The 24,425-nt window shown below is 31.7% G+C and overlaps 1 protein-coding gene across 1 annotated transcript; it reads left to right on the top strand.

Moving 5' to 3' along the window:
- The first annotated feature begins 7,786 nt into the window (after nt 1-7,786).
- On the top strand, nt 7,787-24,210 carry LOC148274747 (27 kDa hemolymph protein-like). Its single transcript, XM_088236645.1, has 6 exons — nt 7,787-8,190; nt 11,400-11,569; nt 19,474-19,586; nt 20,309-20,472; nt 21,555-21,829; nt 23,703-24,210. The coding sequence occupies exons 1-6, from the start codon at nt 8,148-8,150 to the stop codon at nt 23,817-23,819; spliced, it is 882 nt and encodes a 293-aa protein (XP_088092771.1). The 5' UTR covers nt 7,787-8,147; the 3' UTR covers nt 23,820-24,210.
- The last annotated feature ends 215 nt before the right edge of the window (nt 24,211-24,425 follow it).

Below are 24,425 nucleotides of genomic sequence, written 5' to 3'. Positions count from 1 at the left end.
GGTGTTTTTCCAAAAAATTGAGCCAATTTGGCACCAAACGAGAAATCACTATTTTCAGGCACAAAACATCTTCCAAAATGGTATTAACTGATCCAAATGAATTGTTAACAGTATCAACGAGGTCTCTAATTGTCAATGGACGATTTTTTTCAGCACCAAATCATTGATTTCCTTGACGTATTGTTCATCAGTTGATGTTAATGGTCGTCCTGTAGTGGTATTCTGAATCTTCTCTATCCCCTAGAAAATGGTTAATTTGGGTATTTTAATTTTTTGCATGCACCTAAACTTTGCTTCATTTATGGCAACACTGATGATTGAACGTCAAATAAATATGAAAACGTGGAATTAAATATAATAATTTTCATTAAGACCATTATTGAGACCTTAAGCTTTACCAAAACACTTAATTAGGTTGAATTGACCAAACTGTATTAGTTTTTTTTTTTTTAAACAGTTGTATACATCATTTGACTCATCAGTGTGGCTATGAAGCAAAAGGTCGTCGAACTCAAAAAATAAAAATCCTCAAATTAACCACTCTCTAAGGGGGTAGAGAAGATACACCAACCCAAGGCGATTTTTGTCTTCAACTTCATTTTTAACGCGTATTTACGCAGTAATACACAACAGAGCGATCTCTTCGCGCGCAATGAGGAAGTTCAGTGGTTTTTAAAAAAAAAAATATTTGTTAATAGACTGTTAAACTAAGTCAATTTTTTTTTTTTAAATTTTTATATATCGTATTATCGGCGCTACGATTTTTCAAAGTTTTGTATTTCTGAAATAACTCCGCGTGTAACGTCAGAGGTTCATTTCCGCGTATTCTCATTCAGTTCTTCCCATTGGTCCAGAAGCGACAAGCAGACCGGAAATCTTCCATAGCTCGAAGATCATAGGTCGATTCATATGAACCAGTGACGTCATTTAAAGTAGTGCGTTTTTATCAAAATATTTTTTATTATTTTTTCTGTACATTTTCAAGAAACTTTGGTATACAATTTAATGCTCTAATTTTTACCCCGCGTAAGAAAACATTTTTTGTATCCAATTTCCCGTAGAGCTGAAGTTCCTCATTCCGTTCAGAATACCAGCCGAAGGCCTTCTGCAACATTCTCAACGTTTCTGCAGCAGAAATTTCACTACGCAAACAAAATTTAACGCAAAATCTTCATTCAACAAAATCAAACAGTGTAAAAATCGCCAAAATAACTTTTTGTTTTTCACAAAACACGTGCATTGGACAAAAAATTTAGATATTGATATGAAATTTGTCACAGATGTCAGTGACAGTGCTACCAACTTAAAAAATAATATTTCCTAGAATCGAAGAGCCCGCGTATTTTAAATTTAAAATTTCACTTTATTTTTTTATCACAGTAATATGCCTATTTTCTTTGTGATATCCCAAAATAATATTGTTAATTATTGTGTATTAAAAAAAAAATCAATATGCGCCATATGGTATTGCACCTACTAAAACCTAGTCATAATTTACAGCTGTGCTTTACTCGATTATTGTTATAACACCTTACAGTAATAATACGCCACCCGCTAATAGAGTCGCCCATACGGAAAAAAACCACTCTATGATTATCAACCACGAAGTGAGCTCCAGTTTACAGAAATACAACGGGCCGTAGGTACTTAAGTCGAGAATTGCAAGCGCAAACCGAAACCGAAACCGCCCGTTACACGTTTGTCGTAAAACCAATAACCAAACCAAACATTTGAAAGCTTTTGTTCTGTGCAATATAACGAAAGGGCATTTCTATAAACGGGATCGAATTATTACTCTGAAAATAACACTGCAATTTAGATTAAATACCGCCGTTGAATACCGGTGGCATGATTTAATATATGGTTGTATTTGTAGTGAAAAAGCAACTAGAAGCAGGTACTATAACATTACTCCCGCTATGTCCCCAATACTTCAACATGGTGGGTAAATCTCACTTTTTGCATAAAACAAAAAATTTGTAATACTTATTACTTATAATGCAATAAGTATTAGCGAAACTGTTTATTTTATTATTTTTTACCCATTTGGGAATTTTCTTTTTGTGGGTTCTGTTGTTCCTAATAAATAAAATTTTACTTAATTTTTAAAAGCATTGTCTTCGACATAATTAAATAAAATAAGATACTTCTCGAATGAATTGATCAATTTGCAGCAGTTAAAATGTTTGTGAACGAGTACAAAATCGCAACTTCAAATTTTGTCAAAGAGTAGATATATTAATCATATGTATTAGTATAATATTATACTCGTACTTTTGACACTATTTTGATTATATATATATATATATATCATTTGACAGTGCGAACTGTTATGCAGAGCTGTGTTTTTATTTTGTTTTTTTAAGTTGAACTTAACTACTAAAAAATAAATATGTTACCCTATATTATACATATGTGCACATATGTAATTTCAAATTACATTTTTCATGCCGAAATTTTTCATTGTAATAATTATTAATATGGTGAGATATATTTTCAATAGGCCCGTTAAGAGCGAACTAAATGTTTCATTAATAAGGTTCATTTTGTAGCATATTTATAATTAAATAAAGCTATAGAAATTTGTTTTGGTTTTTCATTATTGTATGTACTTATTACTTATTACTCATTACTTATTCTGAATATTACCATCACATCAACACATTATTATGTTGTATAACTATTTTTTATTTAATTACATAATCTTTAAAAAATTACTAACATTTATTTTATTTCTTCCATATTAATGTGTTCATACATTACGAAAATTGTAGCCGACCCGTTACAGGGCTGGTATTATAAACGCTCTCGCGGCCGTATTATCTCGCTTATTTACATACAAAATACACGAGAAAAACTGTTTTCTCGTGCATCGAGAGTGGTTAGCACCCCACGAGTGTGTAAAGGCTTCTTCCTGCGGTGGTATTCTGAACGCGTAGAAAACACATTATTTTAAGTCTTTTTCTACGGTCGTGAGAGCGTTTGGAATAGCAGCCCAGGGCCCCGATTACAATGAGAAGTTAACATTTATCTACAACGTAAAATTAAGTTTTCTGTATGAAAAGCAGAATACGCATGCTTTTTTTTCTTCTAAACATCAATTATAGGTTACCGGCGAAGATACTTTAAATGTTCATGCAAATATTATACTCATTTTCGTACACAAATATCGGTTTTTCTTTATAGACATTCGAAGATAACTCTGTTAGCTTTCCATTGTAATCGGGGCCCTAAGACGCAATTGCAAACGCTATCTCCATCGGTACATACCGAGACGGTTATTATTTAACTTGTCTACTATATGTACCTTCCTACCGAGGAATTTTGCGAATTTTGATCTTCTGACATGTCGATATGTGTTTTCATCACGTCATCTCAGACGTCATACAATCGAATTAAACCAATACTGCTCTCTATGGCAAAAATACAGTTTTTTCGTCAAAATTCACAAAATGAGTTAAATATGAGTTATATAAAATTCTACAAACATTTTTGAATCGTTTGATGCATAGAAATGAGAAGTAAAAAAAATCACTACGAAAAACAATAGGTATGATGTTTTTTTAAAGTTTTTCGATCAATAACAGTATTTAGAGATCCATAAGCAAACACTCAATGTAGATATGACACACACAAGCTTTATGTTTTAGAAACAATTGGCATACTGTGTTTTTATTTACGATTATTTTTACTTTTTTTTTAATTTGCATGAAGTTTACAAATAGTAAAAAGTGTCTTATCTCAAAATGCGACTTTTGAAAATAACTGCCTTTTTGCTTATAACGGCAGAATAGATAGCGCATACACGTTACTCCGCGTTCAATGCTAAATTAAATAAAAAATATTTCTCTTTCGTATTTTAAATAGACTTCTTTAATAAAAAGCACCCACTTCAAAACGGCTTCAAATTTAAATAAATCACAATTAAAGCAAAAAGCTCTCGCTTGAACATTATCTTGACTTTTATGATGGCCGCCATAGGGAGATGGCAAGTTTTGGAAATAGATAACTCATTTCTTTTAGCAGTAAGTCTGCCAAAGTGCATATATTATTTTACACGAAGTTTAAATAAACAAATAAAATTTAAAAAACATAGCGGCTGCAACAATTCCTGCGTCCATTATTTGAACCACGTACTTTTTGGACGCTTTTGATTTACGCACCAGAGACACGTCCACACATTGGTCCGTATTGAAAGGCACGAAACGACTTTATGCGCAGTGTAGCGATTTTGTTACCAATACGTGCACCAGCATACTGGTGAACGTATTGGTCGACGTGTAGAGCTGTCTTTGCGCTGCGCTGGGTAAAAACTTAGTTACAGTCAACAATGGCAGAAAATCGACATGTCTTTGTATGATAAATGGTATGTGCAAAAAAGATAATTCCGAGCCACGATTACAATGGGAAGTTAAGTACGTCATACCTCACCATGACGGTATAGTTGAAGATAAATTCTCCCGAGTGAATACGAAGATATACCATCGGCCCTCCTTCAAGTGTTGGGTAGGTACATCGATGTGTAGGAGTAAGGTAAGAAATTGGAAAAACGGGGATGAAAGTAAGCTGAATGCTATCGAAATGCGATCTTTCAGGCGAATGTGTGGTAGAACAATGTATGATAGGTGAACAAATGACGAGATTCAACAAAATCAAGAAATAAGTGCCGCTTTGGTTTGGATACGTAGAGCGAATGGACAGAGAAAGAACGGCTAAAGGGATTTACGATGCGAATGTTGATGGATGCAAAAAAACTAGGAAGACCGAGAAAGACACATATGGCATTACCAAATGCAACAATCAATTGAAAATGTACATTTAGGAACCATCAGCGTGCGTGCATGATAAGAATTTAGAGGAAGCGTGGTCAGTATGCAAAAATAGTTCTTTGGAATTTTATCCTCTCTGCCTACAGCCACGGGGAAACGGCATAATGGTTTGTTAGTTTTTTTATTTATTTTTAAAAAAACAAATGATTGCCGACTTCTGCAGGGAAGAAGCGAGGGGGGCGTGGCCACGCGGTTGACAGTGTATCAAACTTCCTCCTCCCCCCTTCCCGTTTCTCCCCTGCAGAAGTAAGCAACCTGTTGTTTTATTTGATATTTTATTTTTGTAAATTTTATTATTTTTAAAAAAATATTTTAATGTGCCAATATGTCTTCTTGCTCATACTGAGCATCGTGGTTTCGGGTGTGACAGGGTTTAAAGAACACCCTTTATAAATAAATGTCATGAGTCATGACTCATGACGAATGATAATAATTGTCATCTCAAAATAAAGTCCTTTCCTTCTTTTTCTTTTTGAATGATTGTACGAGGCATATCCAGAATGTAAGAGTACTCAATTTTTGTATTAAAAAAAAATACAGTTATTATATTGTTTGTATATAGATGACTTATTTTTCGCGTTCTATGCAGGTTGTAAGTTATGGCACAAGATTTTTGATACCATCATCATAGAACTCTTCCGCCACCTCCTTCGTCCACTTCAAGACCTCTTGTTTCACCTCCTCATCGGTTAGATTTTTTTTCCACCCATATGAGTCTTCAGGAAAGTGAAACGATGAAAATCTAAAGGTTCTAAGTCATAAGAGTATGTTGGGTGGTTCAAAATGTCCAAACCAAACGAGTTTAAACGCGTCTTGGTGGCGTTAGCCATGTGCGGGCAGGCGTTGTCGTGCAACAAACACACCTACCTCCCTTTATCAACATTCCCCTCCGTTTGTTTTGAATTCCGTTTTTAAGCTTTTGTAGGACCTCACAGTATCATGTTGCAGTAATCATCTCTCCCTGGGGCAAAAAATCAATTAAAATTATACCCCTTCGGTCCTAAAACACGGATGCCATGATTTTTTGGCCGAAATTGAAGTTTTCAATTTTTTGGCAGGTGGGGAACTAGTGTGCCGCCACTGTTATGACTGTCTTTTTGTCTCAGGGGTGTAATGAGCCACCCATGTTTCATCACCAGGCACAATAGAGAATAGGAGAGTCACATTGATCCGTGCAAAAATTTCAGCTGAAGTTTTTCCTTCCGCGGTAAGGAATCTTATGACAGCACGCACCTCGCACTTGGCGGAATTTCTTAATGACATCTTTCCCAGAAACGATCACTACGAGGCAAGTTTTGGTGCTAAAGACTAACGAGGGTCACCGGTGCTCGTTGTATTCAGGAAACCCCCCCACTACCAATCAGTGTTGCCAACTTTTGGAAAAAAAATGCAGCACGAGAGCCAAACCGTACTCTTACTTTCTGGATATGTCTCGTATACACAAAATCAATAACATTCTCAGCATCCGGGCTTGTGCCCTGACTCAACGTGGATTTTCCAGCGAGTCGGGGCAATTTCACAGGCATGGGACGTTCTTGATTGTGCCACTATAAACTACATGTGTCTCTGTCCCCACTAAATTTTTATAAAATTTTACTTAAAACTCGATTTTAAAAAATTATTTGCCATAGTAAAAAGTTTCGCAACATCAACCTCTAAATGAGAAAAAATGTTTTTTTTAATGTTGGCTGTTTTGTTTTCATTTTGGACAGCTGAAAAATGGTAGTATATTTTTGATTTTCAGACCAATGACCAATCAAAGTTTAAAAGTCAAAGGGATCAGGTCTTATGCTGTAACTAATTCATTTCGTAAATTCATTCCTATCGGATGAGAGGGAACGAGAGCGAAATATGGTTTTGATTGCGTTAGAATGAGATGGATATTCATTTTTGTCATTAAACTAACGAACTTATGAAATAAAACCGTTACATAATAAATCTGCAGCTGTGATCGCGCGAACGCAATAATTATTATATAAAAACGTGTTTTTCTACAAGTTTTTTTCGAAAAACATATTTTCTGATAACTTATTTTATTTTTATTTATCCAGAATAAATTGAACAAAGGTGGTTTAAGATTAATAAAATAGGGCAATTTTGTATGAAAGTTTTATATGACTGGTTCTTTACAAATTTATACTAATGTAAATATAGAAACATAATACGTACAAAAATTAATTTAAAAAATATTTGATTGTACAATTTTCTTTACGCCAACAATAAAAATAAAATAAGTATTAATGTAAAGCGTATGCAAAGTCAGAGTGACATGACATTATATCCACTATGTCTAACTTTACGGGAAAACGGAGTGATGGTTTGTTTTCTTTTTTTTACTGTCTAGTCATGATTTCGGGCGTTGGTTGGTGGACATATTTTTACCACGCGTAAGAAAACATAAATATTGGAAAGTATTTTAGGGTCCCGTTTAGTGGCGAAACACATTTTTTTTTTCGACCTTTCTCGTCATTCAGAAACGTCGAAATATACTTTTGTCGTTTTTCTTGTAGTATTTCTACACATAGGAAGCAAACAATACTTATATTTATATTATTATCTGAGTTATAAGTTCGTAGGTTGCAGGTTATGGGCGTTATGTGTTATGTTAGTTTGAGTTTGATGTTTGGATTTTCTCACTACATAACACACCTTGTTTAGAGAAAAAAAAACATTTTTATAAAAAGAATACAACCATGACACCTATGAAACTAAAAACAGTGAATATTCGCTAAATTTTGCAATCCGCTTTGAAGTTATGATAGGTGGTACTGCAGGTAAAATAAATGTTTGAAAAATAGCTGACGAACCCCCATAATTGCCAGGAGGTAGGTACTGACGGCTAGTAGCATTTGTTTTTTTAGGGAACATAAAATTTCGTTAAGTTTGCTCAGTTCGTTCCAATCTTTTCCTGTGGTGGTACAGGTGGTATAGTTTGTGTTCCTGTGCTTAGATTGCTTAGTTCAGTCCGTTCTTCGTTCGGGTTACTGTTCTTGTCGTATTTGGTTGCGAGCGATACAAGCCGAAATGTCATTTTGAAGTTTCTCGTTATTAGTCATATTCGTTTTCTTCTAACATTTATTTGTCTATTTATTAGTGCAGTCAAGAGTTTGAGTTTTTTTCCTTAAGTTTTTAGTTCGTCTCAGAGACCGAGTCTGCACCACTATTCTGTAAATTTACATCGTTCTTTTTTTTTCTTTCCGTACTAAAATCAAAGGTCTCTGGTCTTTGACCGACTAAGATAGGAAGTTTTATCAATCGTGTTCAGCTTACGACTTGTTAATTTTTATTTAGTGGCGTTTCTAAAATACTTTCAACATAATGATTTTTAAGGCAATTTATTTCCTAACTTATGTACTAACAGGTAAGTCAATTTTTTTAATTGACCTTTCTATTTCGGTTTATTATTATTATATATTTTTCTCAGCCATTCTTTAAATTTTTTATGGCATGGTTTATCCAAATAATATATTTAACTATAACTGCTTTTGCTGGAGTTTATATTTAGTGGGTCCTAACCAAAATACTAAATAATCCTATCAATTAATTATTCTAATGAATCCCTTTCCCAATCAGACTGTATGTCAACAACAAACAAAACCTTTTAGAAGAAAGGTTCTTTATATTGCAGATGCTTTTTTAATCCTTCAAGGAAGAAGATTTTTGTATTTTATGAACTATTTCTTAACTAAAAATTAATTCGCCATTAATTCCACACACTGTTAATTCCATTGTAGTGCACCACCAACTACGGAACATATCTTTCGGGGCTGAAATATAGTAAACGCAACCATATTTACTTAAAAACAGGAGGACTGAGGGTAGTGTTTGTGTGCACTGAGACCGTATTATGGGCACGCTTGTACTTGTTATTGTAAGGGTTATTATATGAAAGAGAAAAAACACCTCTTCCTCATTATAAATTAGTGATGAAACGGATAATGACTCAGCTAGATACCGGATCATTTTCTAATAAAACAACCCCTGTACTCTAATTTATCTCATAGTATTATTGGTTAGTTACCTCTTGCACTTTATTTTTTTCACACAAATATGTTTTTAATTAAAACATAATTTTTGCTAAACATTTTTTGTCTGCCGGTCAAATTATTTTTCCAGGGGGTTTAATGAAAACACGTCAGTTTTCTAAATAATAAGGGTTACTTTCTTTTTCTCAAACACGGTCGATATCAAAAAATCAATTTAGTAGGGTTTCGCAGTTAAATTTCCCGCCTGATATTCAGCTGCTATCCGGATGTCCATTTCATCTCTTTTATTAATAAATATTCTTCAATTTCAACCTATTTTCCTATGTTGTTTATATTTATTTAGAGTGTTCCTTCTCTGTTTGTATTATATTTTATTTTATTACGAGCCGAACCCAGCAATACTTTGCTATTGCTAGATTTGAGTACATACTCGTATATTAAAATATTATTTTTGTGCTTCGATTTTGAGGAAAGAGAATTTTGATAAATAGGTATTCAAATATTTTTTCCTGTCACTGTCTTGCAGATGCCTCCCTAATACTGTGCGAAAAAGACAACTGGATGTCAGACCTTTTGTTAGAATAGACAAAATTGTCATTTTTCTGACCCATTTTCCGCACCTCAAAACTGAACCGATTTTGTTATTTTTTTTAGACAGAGTATCAGAATAATAATTTCTGCATTTTCAAAAATAGTTATATTTGTATATCGTGTGCCTGAAGACAGCAGATAAAACTGTCCTTTTTTACGGGTTTTTGGATGGTTCTAGTTACCATAATTAACTATTTTTTTAAAAACGAAACAATAGCGACACACCGTTGCTAAATATCTATAGTGTGTTAAAAAATCACTGCTCTAGTGCTATAATCCAGAGAGAAAATACGGAATACGTTTGCATGAAGAAAAGTCGGACCGCGTTTTCTCTTAAGATTAAACATTATTAGGTATACTTACAAAAACTTACTTCATAATGCCTTTATGTAACCATAGAAACCTCTAAAATTATGATCTAAATATAAAAAGCGAATGTTATTTGTAAATATTTAAAAATACTTTTTTTCTATATACAAAATAACATTTTTCCAATATTTTTGTGTATGCATTCTTGGTGAATGCAGCCCTGGTGAACGATGAAAAAAACATTTATGGTCCTAACTTTTTTTTAACTTAATAAATTGAAGATATTATAAGAGCCATAAATATGCTCATGGCAAAAATCTACATTTCGCTGAAAACCGCTCGTCATCACGTATCAGTCCAGTAGTTATTCAGTCTATCGATGACACACTTATGAAAATTGCCTTTTATATGTATAGGTCATAATTTATTTCATTTTTATTTTAAGTCTTTCCACAAATAAGTGCATTATAAATTGTTAAGTAATGTAAGCATACAAAAATTGGTATGTATTATTTATATCACGCAAAAGTATTAATGTGTGATAAAAAATAACATTATTTAGTAACACATTTAAGTATTCATTATTTATTGTGTATGCAGATAATTGGTAGAATTCCATTTTAAAATTTGGTCAAGTATCTAAAATAAAACACTTTTATTGGATTGAATTCTCCTTTAATTTTTCAAAATATATGTATATGACGCGTTTCATCTTGTTAGGACATTATCAAACTAACTTAAATATTAACAATGTTTCCTTTTATACTAACAATAATTGTTGTTTAATGATATAATAGGTGTATATGCACCAATTTCAACTATACAATTACACCAATACAATTTTATTACAAAGTTATTTCAATTACAATTTTAATTATTTATTACTTGTCTCAATAGTGAACACGCGATCTGTGTATCTCTCTTTTTTTTTTTTTTTTTTTTTTTTTTTTTTTTTTTTTTTCTTAGCCGGATTGAATAATGAAAGAAAATCCCCCAATAATTTTAGTTGCATTTTTTTTGTTGTTTAAAAGTTCTTTTTTTTTTTTAATTTTCTCAAACTGAACAGTTAGGGTAGGTAGGGTGATATACCCGCCTGATCAAATTATGTACATAGGTATAATATATCAATTCAACACAAACACCCATTTGCAGGCTCATCTCTAATAATACTACCCTTAATCTAAAGGTTTATCTTAATTTATAGGATATTCAGAAAATCCTAAAGCTTTCTTAAAACTACATGTAAAAAGTCAATAGACGAAAGAAGAAGGACATATATGACAAGATACATGAATGTGAAAGAAGCTGGGATTCTGTGTCAAAATAAATGCATGTGGTGTTCTATTCTCTCTGCCTACACCCTATCGTGAAGTGGTGTGATAGTAGTAATAATAATCTTAGTTAGCTACCTCCTTAGCCTAACCATTGAGGTGAGCAAAAATATGGTAAATTACCTCAGATTAAAAAAAAACTTGTTTTTAATGAAACATCAAAATATTATTAACCATTTTTGTGAGCCATATAAATAAATACCTGTGTTAGAAAAATGGGAAACATGTTGTAGTAGAACAAGGTTTGACCTCGGACTTCCTTATCCAGAGTCAGCAACACTACTACAGGACCACAACCGTTCTCAAAATATTTAAATAATCTACAATCTTCCCTGTAAATGTTTGTATTACAGTATCGGCTCTGGCTCAAAGTACTGAGGATGACCTTCAAGAACTTCAGAATTCTCTTCAGTCCAAGACAGGAATTAACCCCACTGACCTTCCAACTGCTCAAGAAGCTCAGGAAATCTTCAAGAAAAAGTGTCTTAAAGAAGCTAATCAAGAAGCATATGAAAAAGCTGATGTGAGTGAAAAATTCATATTTATGTATCCAATGTTTTACTTTTTATATACATTTGTACTCTTAAAACTAAAGTAGGTACCGAGGAAGCATCGCATTATATATATATATATATATATTTAATATTTTTCCAAGTAAGTATTATGCGAACCAAATTTTTTTAGTTTAAACATTCTTTTGCATATTTTATTTATTAGTTTTTACACTTATTTTGTTAGTGACTGTGAATATATAGACTCAACACTTGAAAAATACTAAAGCTACAAACATTTTTGATAATAAATTACTTACATCATATGTTATGACATGTGAGCACCGGGGCGAATGAGTTAAATAATTGTAGCGATGATAATACGGTACATAAATTATTATTTTTAATTTTGGCTTAGTTTGATATAGCAAATAAGTTGTTTTTTTTAAAACCACTGAACTTTTTTACTAAAACAAATTGTTTTTATCAAACACTTTAAGAGATACCTTGAATATTGTTGTTAATTCTATATAAAACTCAATTCTGATCAACATGAAATGTACACTATGACAAAAAGTTCCGGGAATTTATATTTTAAGTGACGCTAACAATTTGAAAAAATATTACTTTTTCACCTTGGTAGACCTTTCCCCGACACTTTTGTCAAACGTGAGCGCCATTAGTGGTATTCGGCATTCCAAAAAGGCGCAAAAGAAGTTTAAGATGCACCTCCAAGTGGACGCCTTTCGACATCGACAACCGATGATAATGTCAAAAAACTTTAGGAAATCATGCATGCATGAATTATAGAAAAACAACTCTTGAATTTTGCACCATGATAACGCTCCCTCTCACAAAGCACGCATTGCGGCCGACTATTTGACCAAATCCGCAGTTAATATCATCCAACGAGCACTGTACTCTCCAGATGTGGCACCCTGTGACTCTTTGCTATTCTCAAAACTTAAATTACCGCTTCATGGAAAGAGATTTTTCAGCATAAATGAAATAAAAGAAAATGCAACGAAGGAATTGAAAGCCATTCTCAGATGGATGCTATTTTGTAGGCGATAAAATAAATATACCGGAAAATTAACAAAACCACTTTTATTTACCAATTCCTGGAACTTTTTGATCATAGTGTATGTTGTAAAATATTACTAATGCCAATGACTAAAACTTATCAAATGCGTCACAATCATATCACTGGATACGTATTTGATAAATCCGGAATAAGTACATTGACTGACAAGAGGACCTTTGATCTATGGATTCATAGTTTAATCAGTTCATTTTAGATCAATATATCGGTATATTGTTTATTAACTGTAGGAATTCAAAATTAAATTAATAATAGTTTAGTACAGAAAATATCCATTATAATTTTATATGAACATTTTTTAGACATTATTTTTTTACTTTAAAATGTATAAATATAATAATTAACCTTCCACTTCCTACCAATATCATAACTCTTCTGTACTCACTCATAAATTAGTGTATAAATTTTTTGTAAATATCTTGTTACTAATGGAATTTATTATAAATATGTTGTAGATAGTCTAATATTAGGTACAAACTTGTATACGCATAACTTACTAAAATAAAAATGTGTAAATTTAAAAATAAAACTTAACACCACACTGGCTATAATGCCCCAGTAGAGCGGTTAAAATAACCAAAAAATTAACAAGATGTATACAATTTTTTAATACTACGTATACCAAACCATACAAATCGCATAAACGTTCATTTCCAAGATATCAATAATATATTAATCTACTTCTATTCATTTGTATTTTTTTTTAATAACACAAGATAAGATTATATTATCGAGTGTGTATTTGTATCTACTGGGTATTAAGTATCTTTATTGAAGGTACTATGGACCTTGATTTTATTTCAACCTTTTATTGTGATTAAATTTCAATTCCAAATGAAGATAATTACAATACTGGAATCAAAGGTCTGTTGACCTTCAATAATTAATTTTGGGATTACCGTATTTTTTCCTAATAAATAAGACTGAATTACCTTATAATAAACAGGAAGATAAAAAGATAGGAAGATTAACATTTTCCAGATTTTAAATGTTAACTTTATTACATTACTTTATAGTATTAGCAAGAATTTGTACACTGCAGTTCACAATATTCACAATAGCTTCACTGCATCGATTTATTGGCATGCACCAAATTAGAAAAAAATGGGAAAGATGTATTTACAATTTAAATGCGCAAAATGCTGATAGCGCTTCCTCTGACGGAACAAAAATAAATATTTCTTTAAAAATGCAATTTTCTACTTCAGATACAGAATATGCAATAGGCAGAATACCCCAAAAAGCAATTATTCACTGAAAGTTTGAACCTTTTTTTTGCATCACAACAGGCCAGGGGGCCCAATTACAGTGGTGAATTACAGCACAGAATAACCAGGCTTGATAAAAATCATATTTAATATTTGTGTTCTCATTGGGAATTGATCCCGGAACCATCCGCGCGTGTGTCAAGTGTCTTAACAACTACATCACAGAGGCCGCCACATTTTAAATGTGATAATATCAAAAAACTGTCACCATAATATCGACGATGGAAAGAAAAAAATACTAAACGATATGTAGCTAACTTTACAATAGAACCAAAGAAAGTTTTTCTTTTTTTAATTGGCTGTACTCAAGCGCAACACGCACTTCAGTACAACCAATGTTTTTGACTTCTGACAACAAACTAAATGACAGATTGCGTACAGTTAACTTAGCGGAAAAAAAAAATGAAAAATTATTTTTGCTGGCCTTTTAAATTACTCAGTCCCGGTATTTATTTGAATTTAAAAAATATATATATGGCATTTCTGTAAAGCTGCTACATATCACTTAGGGGCTTTCCTTTTCACCATTGAGACATAATTTATTGCAAAAAATGACATGTATCTACTAAATATTTTATAGACCAATTACAGATAGTAAAAACTTAAGAACGGATTCAGTGTCATTTGGATCAAATGATAATCATTCTATTTGATATATCATAATAAACTAAATTCCAATTTTCTATATCAAAATTTGAACATTTTATTTTTTTACTTTTTTTATTTACTCATTCAAAATTACATTCGTTTACATATTATTGAATGTACTAAGGCTTTTAAGGCTGTGCCCGTGTTAAGCCGTAATAATTAACAATAAAACATTAAATTAAATCATCTTTCATGACATACATATTTAGTTAAGTGCTACAAGCTAACAAGGATATTATAATATCTTACATGAATATTCTATTTTTTTTAAATTAAAATTTACTTTATGAGACATAATTCTCTCATTATGATATAAGGCCAGCACGAATCACAGATGTCATGTAATCGAACTGTTTTACATCTTCAGTAAAATAAGAAAATGAAAAACTTTTTTATATTAAAATCGGAGTCTGCCATACCCCAAATTCTGACAATCGTTTAAAATACTCTAGCTCCAATTTCACAACCCTATTTATTACATGAAGGTGTAGATTAATTAATGTAGAAAAAACTAAGATATTCAAGAAACTTCTTGTATGAAAAATATGTGTTCATTTTATTAGCGCGCTTTTTTTGTGATCCTAGCCCCGTTTGAACGTATCAATCTTATACCTTCCATAAATAATATTCCATTTGAATGGTTTTTCTTACCTTTATAAAACATTAGAATAGTTATGTAAGTATAGAATAGTAGTATGTATGTACATGCATAATATTATTCTCTATTAAGAAACCTGTTTCAAGTCAACCTAAGGTCATTTCAATCAAACCTAACTGCTATGTACTTAAATTCACATCAATAAAAGCCGTCTTTTGTTAATTTCTAAAGAGTAATATTACTACATTTAAATGTGTAAATACTAAATATCTTTCGAACAGGTTTTGGGTTATTTTTGAACTCAGCATATGGCTGTATACGGTCATAAAAGGGTAGCTTATGGTTGTCCAATACTAAATAACTAAATTTACAGATTTATTAACTTTAAATAAGTCGAAATTCTCAGCATAAACATAAACATTTAAGAATTTTATTTAGCCGTTAAACAAATATTACTAAAAAATATGTGTTTTTACATTTAATGTTTATTTAAAATTAGTTTCAACCTTTATAAAAAAAAATTGGCTTTGCTCTGTAAAGATCAGTTTTTAAAAAAAAATATTCCTTACAACCTGCAGTAGGTATGTATCGTATTTAGACACACTTACACCGCTGTATACTTTCATATTTCACGAGTTTTGTCTTTGAAACAAGCAAGTTAATATTCTTAAAATGAATATCAGATTATGTGCAGATCACATCCTGTCCTGACTCTCTCTATAATAATGAGCAGAGGATTAAGAAAGTTGACAGCTTTAAATACTTGGGAGTTCGCATAACTGAAGATTGTGGCATCCACAAAGAGCTTGCAACTCGTCTAGGAAATGCTCGAGCAACTTTTAACATGATGCATGCTGTCGGCCACTCTAGTCTATACTTGGTCAAAGTGAAATGCCAATTATTCAAATCTCATGTGATGCCAGTACTTCTATTAATCCTTTCGCAACCGGCGGTTGTTTACCCAACTAAGACTTTTGATTATGATCCCACTAACTATGGAAAAAAGTGTTAAATCCTGAAAGCCTACATTTTTCTAAAAGGTCCCCGAACGATGGTGCCGTTCAGGAATAATTTGACAGTTGCACGTTTGCACATTTTTGATAGTGTATTAGTAAAAATCAAACTCACTCTCGTATGAAAGTAATTGCAAAGGGTTATGGGCCTTACCAAAACTTAAAACACCAAACTTCTGAGTTTTGAGAGTACATGTTTGATGAGAATATTAGGCATAGGTCATTTCACTACCAACATTGAATTCAGCAGCCTCCTATAATGAATATTTCGAGGGTACAGCAGTGGATCTGGCTTGAACACGTGCTGCGGATGCCTCAGGAAAGCCTGCACCCAAGTTGCTTCTTCTTCACACCTGCGGGCCCCCGCCGTTCTGTAGGGCCTCAGTGACGATCTTTCAGTGGAACTAAGGGACACGGGATTGACATCGGAGGAGGCAAAAATGCTAGCTAATGACAGGATCTCTTTTAGGTGTCTGGTGATGTCTACATGCTCCATTTAGAAGCGGATGTGGACAAGAAGAAGTTGAACAACAACAACATTTGAGAATATTGCTAGCGGGTTCATTCAAATCAAGTGTTATTTAATCAATTTTAATTTTAATCAATACTTAAATGTCGACAAGTGTTGTGTAATATCATTTACAAGAAGTAAAAAACCCGTAATATTCGATTACAACATAATATCGATCTGGGAAGAGTTACACAAATAAATGATTTGGGGATAGTTTTTGACGAAAAATTGACATTTATTCCTCACATTGATACCATCACTAATAAGGCAATGAAATGTCTTGGATATTTGCAGCGAACTGTAAAGGATTTTAATTCCATCACTACCCTCAAAGTGCTATTTACCGCCTTGGTTAGAAGTCATTTAGAATTCAATTCAACAATTTGGTCACCTTATTACAATGTTCATATTTTAAAGTTAGAAAGAGTACAACGTAAATTCCTTAGATTCATCAATTACAAACTTAATATACCCACTGAAAATATTGATTACGATAATTTATTATGTACACTAAATATGTCAGCTCTTTGTAAAAGAAGAATTATAAATGATTTATTAAATTTATATAAAATAGCAAATGGCGTATTGGACGTCCCGGAATTAACTAGTGTTATCAGCTTAAAAGTACCAGTTCGAAATACTCAGCAGCTAACGTTATTTTTTTAATCTCCTGGCAGTCACAATTATTATTACAATTCACCAATACCTAGACTACACCGGCTAGGTAATGAGTATGGTGAAGTTGATACATTTTGTCTGTCTTTATATAAATATAGGTTAAGTATGCAAAAGGTTATAAATTAATTTGTATAAAATTTCTTAATATTGTTCTTTATTTACTTTTTTTTTTTCTCATGTATCTCCATAATAATGTATAAACTTATATGTATGTGTGTATGTTTTCATATGTAAATTTATTAAATATTTTTCTATGTACCCTATACCTATGTTGGTACATTTCCTGATTTTTACTTATTATTGTATCTTTTAGCTTTTCTTATGTTATCTTTAATTTTAACTAAATTTACATACCTATGTTTCACTGCTGCACTTGAATGTAATTTCTAATATATGTAAAAGCCCGTAGGGCGTGTAAATTAATAAATAAATAATTCTGAATGTAACATAGTGTACGAGTAATATTTATCTTTCGGTCATGATCTCAAGTTCATTTGAATGTAAAATATGAAACAGGTAATCACATCAGCACATCAGCACATCAGCACATCAGCATAGGGATAATTACTATCGTAATGTACCTGTCCCTGAGCTCTTACTTATCTATGATTTCATTTCTAGCAATTATTTAGTATTAGCAATCCACTTAAATGCAGCTTGCATGTTAATTAATACTAATGAACATTTAATGTAAGATTTATGCTTTAAAATAATAATCAAGGAAATACAATAAAAATAAATGCACGTGTCAGAAACAATAGAAAGAAAACACCGTGTATGTATGTATCAAGAAGAAAAATTGCATTGTCAGTGTGGGAAAATAAATCCTCAGTGTTTAAACATAAAATAAAATCATATAACTAGTCTCGTTTATCAATTTTTCAGAATTTTTTTTACTATATTTTGATTTAATACGATGTTCAATACATATATAATGTACAAATAAAAATAAATAATATTGAACAGGCATTAATTTGGACCCTATTTTTATTACATGCACCACCAAACTTTTTACAAAAATTTTACTGATTCGTGTTTTGTTACTTTCTTAAATTAATAATTATTTCCTTCATTTAAATGTAAAATTAAAACAATATTTAATAAAATGTAATAACATGACAGAGTGTAGAATAATTTGACACAGTGTACAATAATAAATTACTTAATTCACATAAATTTGATATAGCGAATAACAGATAATATACAAAAACGTAACAATTTTATTCTTATTTAATAAATAATATAAAGAGCTGGAATCCCAAACATCAATTGCTTTGTAGCTGTAATACTTAATATAATATCACCATAAATAACTCACGCTCAAAAAGATTTATGATGCAAATATTGATGGCTGTAGAAATTGAAGAAAACATGGCGAAAAATACTTGAGAATGGACATGACCTAAGGGTAGACAGAGAGAGAACGGGGAAATGGCGTAATGGTTTGTTGGTTAATTACTCAATATCCATTTAGTTTCTTGTCATGTTTCCAGCACCAAGTTTTCACAGCAGTCTTAGTAAACATACATGGCTTCTGATCGCTACTTTTTGCACTTGTATGTTTATCCTATCTGTAACTAATAATACGGGGAGTTACGCAATGTGCACCCACCCTATCGAGCTTGGATAAAATATCTAACATAGAACGTATTATTTCCCTGAACGGGGATGCGTCTTGCAACGCTGTAAAACTATTAATTGCGAACTAAGTATTAAGCTAAGCTTATAAGATGTTATAGTTTTCTTTTTATTTATTAATAACAAATAAAAATACAATACTACAACCAAATACATTTTTTTACATTAATCAAATATATATATTTACATAAACGTTTCCCATTACGTAAAAGAAATAAACTATTCTTGTGTACATAATGGGGAGTGACGTCTTACAATAGTTTATTCTATTTTAACTAATAATATTTTTAGGATAACATATATAAATTACAAAAAAGATATAAACGATGTTTTTAATCAGTGTTACATAAACTTTACTTACATATTTCAGTTTAATTGTCCCTATAATGTATGTTTTGCCAACTTTATTCCAATTCAGAAAACAATGTCAAAATGTAACATTCATAATAGCACATAATGATTATTTTTCATTATTTGTAGGTAGCCAAAGAAGAGTTGCAGACTTGCATTAAAGGACTCGTTAACATGGAAGTAATTAAGAAGGAAATCGAAGAAGCCAAGCCGCATGGAGATATGGATCTTGTGTTTAAGAAGTATGCTTCACTTTCATAAATGATCACATACTTACATAAATTACCAATAATATATATATCGGTAGTCAGATGGCAGAAGGGACCATCTGTAATTTTCAAAAATGTTCAGGAGAGCTGAAATACGTCTCAATTTCAAGACTTTAATCCACAAACCAAAATATGTTAGTCTTGCGTTTCAATAATAAATTACCATTCTAAAAGACGCTGATTTAAAAAAAAAAAATCTGCGTGTATTTGCTGAAATATTAATTGAAACATTTGGAAACTAAAACAGAGACTAAAATACAGATGGTCCCTTCTGCCATCTGACTACCGTATATAAATGAAAAGCTTATTTTCGTCATCTTTACTTATATTTTTATAATATTACACAATTTTTTGTTAAGTACTGCAATAAACATTTTGAGATAGCTTTTGTCAAAAGATAAGATTGTAATCACTTTGAATAATATCCTGGATGACTCAATTTTCCTATTTAGGCTCAATTTTCATATTATGACATATCTTCGGACAATGTTCTGTTATAATTAAACAAAACAAAATAATTGCATACTGACCCATATTGATAAATATAAGATAAAATAAAAACAAGATTAAAATACGATATAAAAATGTAAATTTTGCTAACATTTTTATGTTGTTACTGAAATGCTTTATTTTATTTGAACATATATGCAATTGTTCTTCAGTCTTCATTTTGTACTATGATTATTTTCCGCTAGGTATTGCCGCAAGTCCCCACAGCTAAAAGAATGTGTGAGCAATTTCACAGATGCCATCCAACCATGTTTAAATGAGAAGGAACGCGCCAACACCAAGATTATCCTTAACATTACTGAGAGTCTCACTAACTTTATTTGCTTCAAAGAAGGGGACAGAATCGCGTGTGAGTCTCATAATCATTTTACCTAACCCAGCATTACCTTATTTCCCCTCATGGGTAGAGAGAGAGAGGACACGCTATAGTACCCTAAAATACGTTGTATACATCGATCACTTCAACCAGACACCAATTCCCTTTTTCTGTGTATATCTAATATTCATGTTTTTTGTAGATATTTCTTGATAAAAAATTATTTTGATTAAGTATCGATCTAACTTGTTGGTTTGGTTTTAAAACAGAAACATATCAAAGCAGTTATAAAAAAAACTGGGTTCAATTATTGGGGTAATGAGAACAGATGTCTTTGATAAAAGGACAAAATTAATGATGTTATACATTGCTTTCATACTTCCACACTTTGTATTTGGATTAATAATATGGTCTCAGTGTAGTAGTAAACAAATTCAAGAATTAGTTAGAAGAACAATGAATAAAGTACTTAAAGTAACATTTAATTTTAATAAATGTACCCGTCATCATCATTCCCTTTCCACACCCGATGGTGCATAGGGCACTGCATTGGTACACCAATCGCAGTGTATCTTGATCATTTTTGTCACATGAAGGTAAGATGATCAGTCTTACGCTTCAGGTACCAGTCCCGGGACTTTGAAACAACCTAGTGCAAAACACCTTTTTAAATTAATATTTCATGTCAACCATGTCGGGAATCGAACCCGAGACCCCTTGCATGGTAGGCACACGCGCTGACCATTACACCACGAGGCCGTCTACTAATAATAGTTATTCAAAATTGTGTAAAAGAGGGGAAAGGAGTTAGGAAAAAGGGGGAAGGTCAAGATTCAAATTAATATTTGTGTGATATACAGTGAAAGATACGGGCAATAATAATTTAAAGATTGATCTAACGCTGAACATTTCTTCGATTGAGGAATGTCTGCTTTAAAGGATGTGACATTTCCATTGAAAATGTTCGATCGAGGGGTTTGTTCTTTCCCTGGTTAGATCACCGCAGTTATTGTCTTCTATATTTCTTAATTATTTATTGTATAACTAATGTTGTTATCAACTACCTGATCGTGTGCATTCAATTGTTATTTGAACTCTCTCCTACTAAATTACAGTGTTCATTGCCGAAGGAGGTCCAGAATGTCTGTCAGAAAAGCAGGAAGCCATAGAGAACTGTGTAAACACTACAATGTCCAAATACATTCCTAAGGAAACTCCATCCATAGAAAATATTCCAGATCTGCTAATCCAAACGGAGCAATGTGACGATATGGTCAAACTGCAAGATTGTATTGTGATGGAATTAGAAAAGTGTGATGAACCAACTCCGAGCAATATTGCTGAATCACTTTTTAAATTCATTAGACAAGTCACTCCTTGCGGTGATAAGGTTTGTATTTGTTTATGTAATACGTTTAAATAATTTTATTCCACGTTTAGTCACTATAATAACAAATATTCCCTTTTTATCATTGTTAAACATACATAATAATTATCATATTTAACAAACATTAATGCAGAAAGCCAGAAGACTATTTAACTATGTGCCTATATTCCAAACCACAACAAATCATCACGCAGTTTCTCCGTAGGGGCAGACACATCACTATATCTTTGCATACAGACCTTGCTTCCTCTACATTCATACATCTTCATGCACTTTTGGCATGTCCATCTTCAAATATTTGTTGGATTTGGTCATGCCATGTCTTTCTTCATATCTTTTTAGTTGTTATTTCGCTATTCCATTCACTCTACATATCCAATCCAATGCAGCACCCCTTTCTTAATTTTGTCAATAATGCCTGTCTCAGCTTTGCATAATGCACGAGTTTCGACACTTCCCAAAGAGATCTCATTTCGACAGCATTCATCCTATATCACAATGTGTAAATTAAAAATACATGCAATATTAAGCTGCATACTGGACTTTAACCCATTAATGAAAGAATATACACCCTACGCATAAAAATGCAATTTTTCAATGCATAACAATGTACTTGGCGAAACTGAAGATAAAAATGGAACAATAAAGGATACGTATTATCAGAAACTTGAACAGGTTTATCTATACAAATCTATTTTGTTATTAAAATAATAAATAAACATGAAAAAAATCTTCAAACATTCCTAAAACTCCCTCGGAGAACATACGGGTGCACGCAATTCTCAAATTCAAACAATATTCAGTATACATATCTGCATATGTCTCGTACATATGCATATTGCCTATATGCATACGTACTAAGTATCTAGGTTGATAGTATTCATCGGATACTGCCCAAAGCTGAGTCCAGTTCCCACAGTAAACGTTCGAATTTTGCACATACGCATATAATGTTGTCGTATTCGTATATTGTACCAGACTCATAGAAATAAGACCATCCAATTTTTGTAACGCAAAGAAAATACGATTCTAATGTGTGAAATAGCGTATTGTATTATGGAAATTTTACTCAAATTTTGTATCTTGTTTTGGATATTGTAATTTGTAATGTTTACAGCTCAACACGACATGCACCTGTCCTTCGTCAATATGTTGGGGTTACAAAGTATTCATTATTATTATTATTATAATGGATTATTTATACAGCGATATTATCATAATATCCTCAAGCGCGCTTTACAAAATTAATTCTATGCAATATTTAATCAAAGTGGGCTTAAAATTTAAGTAAAACCCATCAGTATAACAATTTATTTCTTCATCGCATGATTTATTGAAATATTTTGACAATAGAGATCTTTGGGTATATTTGTGAAATAGCCCGTAATTACCCAATTAAAAAGCCATATCAATAATACGTTCTTATGTTCACAACATATTTTATAACAATGTTAATATACAAGACACAAAGGACTATTTGAAAGTGTAAATTCTATGATATAGGTATATCTAGATACACACATAACACACCTACATAATATCTACTAAAAGTGCGATCATTTTTGGCACCATCCCTACTAATAATAGTCGCCACACTTGATAGATTTAAAAAAAAATTATATACTATATGAAATATTTTTTTTACAAAATTAATTTAAAAGTCCTCTTCACAAGGAAAACCTGCGTTAAGGTTATTTATGTATTGTTTTTTAATTATTTAAAAAAAAAAACATAATCCAACAGAGTCCATTACTCCTTTGTTTCGTAAGTTCATTAGTATTTCGCTCTCGTTCCCGCCACATACGATATGAACAAACTTAGAAGGGCTCAACTCGTGTTTAACATTTTGCTCTATTAACTACTTATATTGTTTCAGGCCAAACAGACAAGAGGAGCTCCTTCAAGTGAAAAATCCATGTACCCCAATTCCGCGAGCTCCATTATGGTTTCATCAATTCTTTTAGCCTTTTCTGCCATATTTCTAATTCGTTAAATCTACTTATATTTCTAGTTGTTGAATGTTTGTGTATCTCAATTCTTATGCAGGTCTCTAGTTTACTCGTTAAAACTATTATTTACCAGTTACCAGATATGCGGTACATATATTATCTAGGTACATATACTAGTACCAAGAAAAACACAAATACCGTTTTATTACTCAATCTTATTTGTCTTCTTAACTATTAGTAATTAACTGGAGTTTTAAAAACCAAATGATGTGTGGTAATTTTGAGCATTCATATTTATTACAAATTCATTTCTTTTATTTTAAACTGATTTAAAAAATATTATTGGTAGGAAAAAATATTTCATTTTCATACCTATAACATTTTTTTGCTAAATATTCTGGTACAAGCTAAGATATGACTGCGATATGCCAAAAACTAATTAGATCTAATTTGTCAATGCAATCATAATAATATGTATGTATAGTGTAAAGGTAATTTCCACTGACAATAATCGTGCTCCATTTGTCACATATTCTGATGAACAATATAATTTCACAATTGAAATATAGCTTTAAAAATATGAACAATGTTATTGTAAGAACTATTATTTTATCTCCTCTCTATAAAAAAGTAACTTTTTCTTTAATGGC

The sequence above is a fragment of the Micrasema longulum genome, unplaced genomic scaffold, assembly GCF_059751315.1.
Source record: "Micrasema longulum isolate JH-2025_06_02 unplaced genomic scaffold, ASM5975131v1 h1tg001594l, whole genome shotgun sequence".
Classification (NCBI taxonomy): Eukaryota; Metazoa; Arthropoda; class Insecta; order Trichoptera; family Brachycentridae; genus Micrasema; species Micrasema longulum.
The sequence above is the reverse complement of the archived record's forward strand: the minus strand, read 5'-3'. Positions and strand labels throughout refer to the sequence as shown.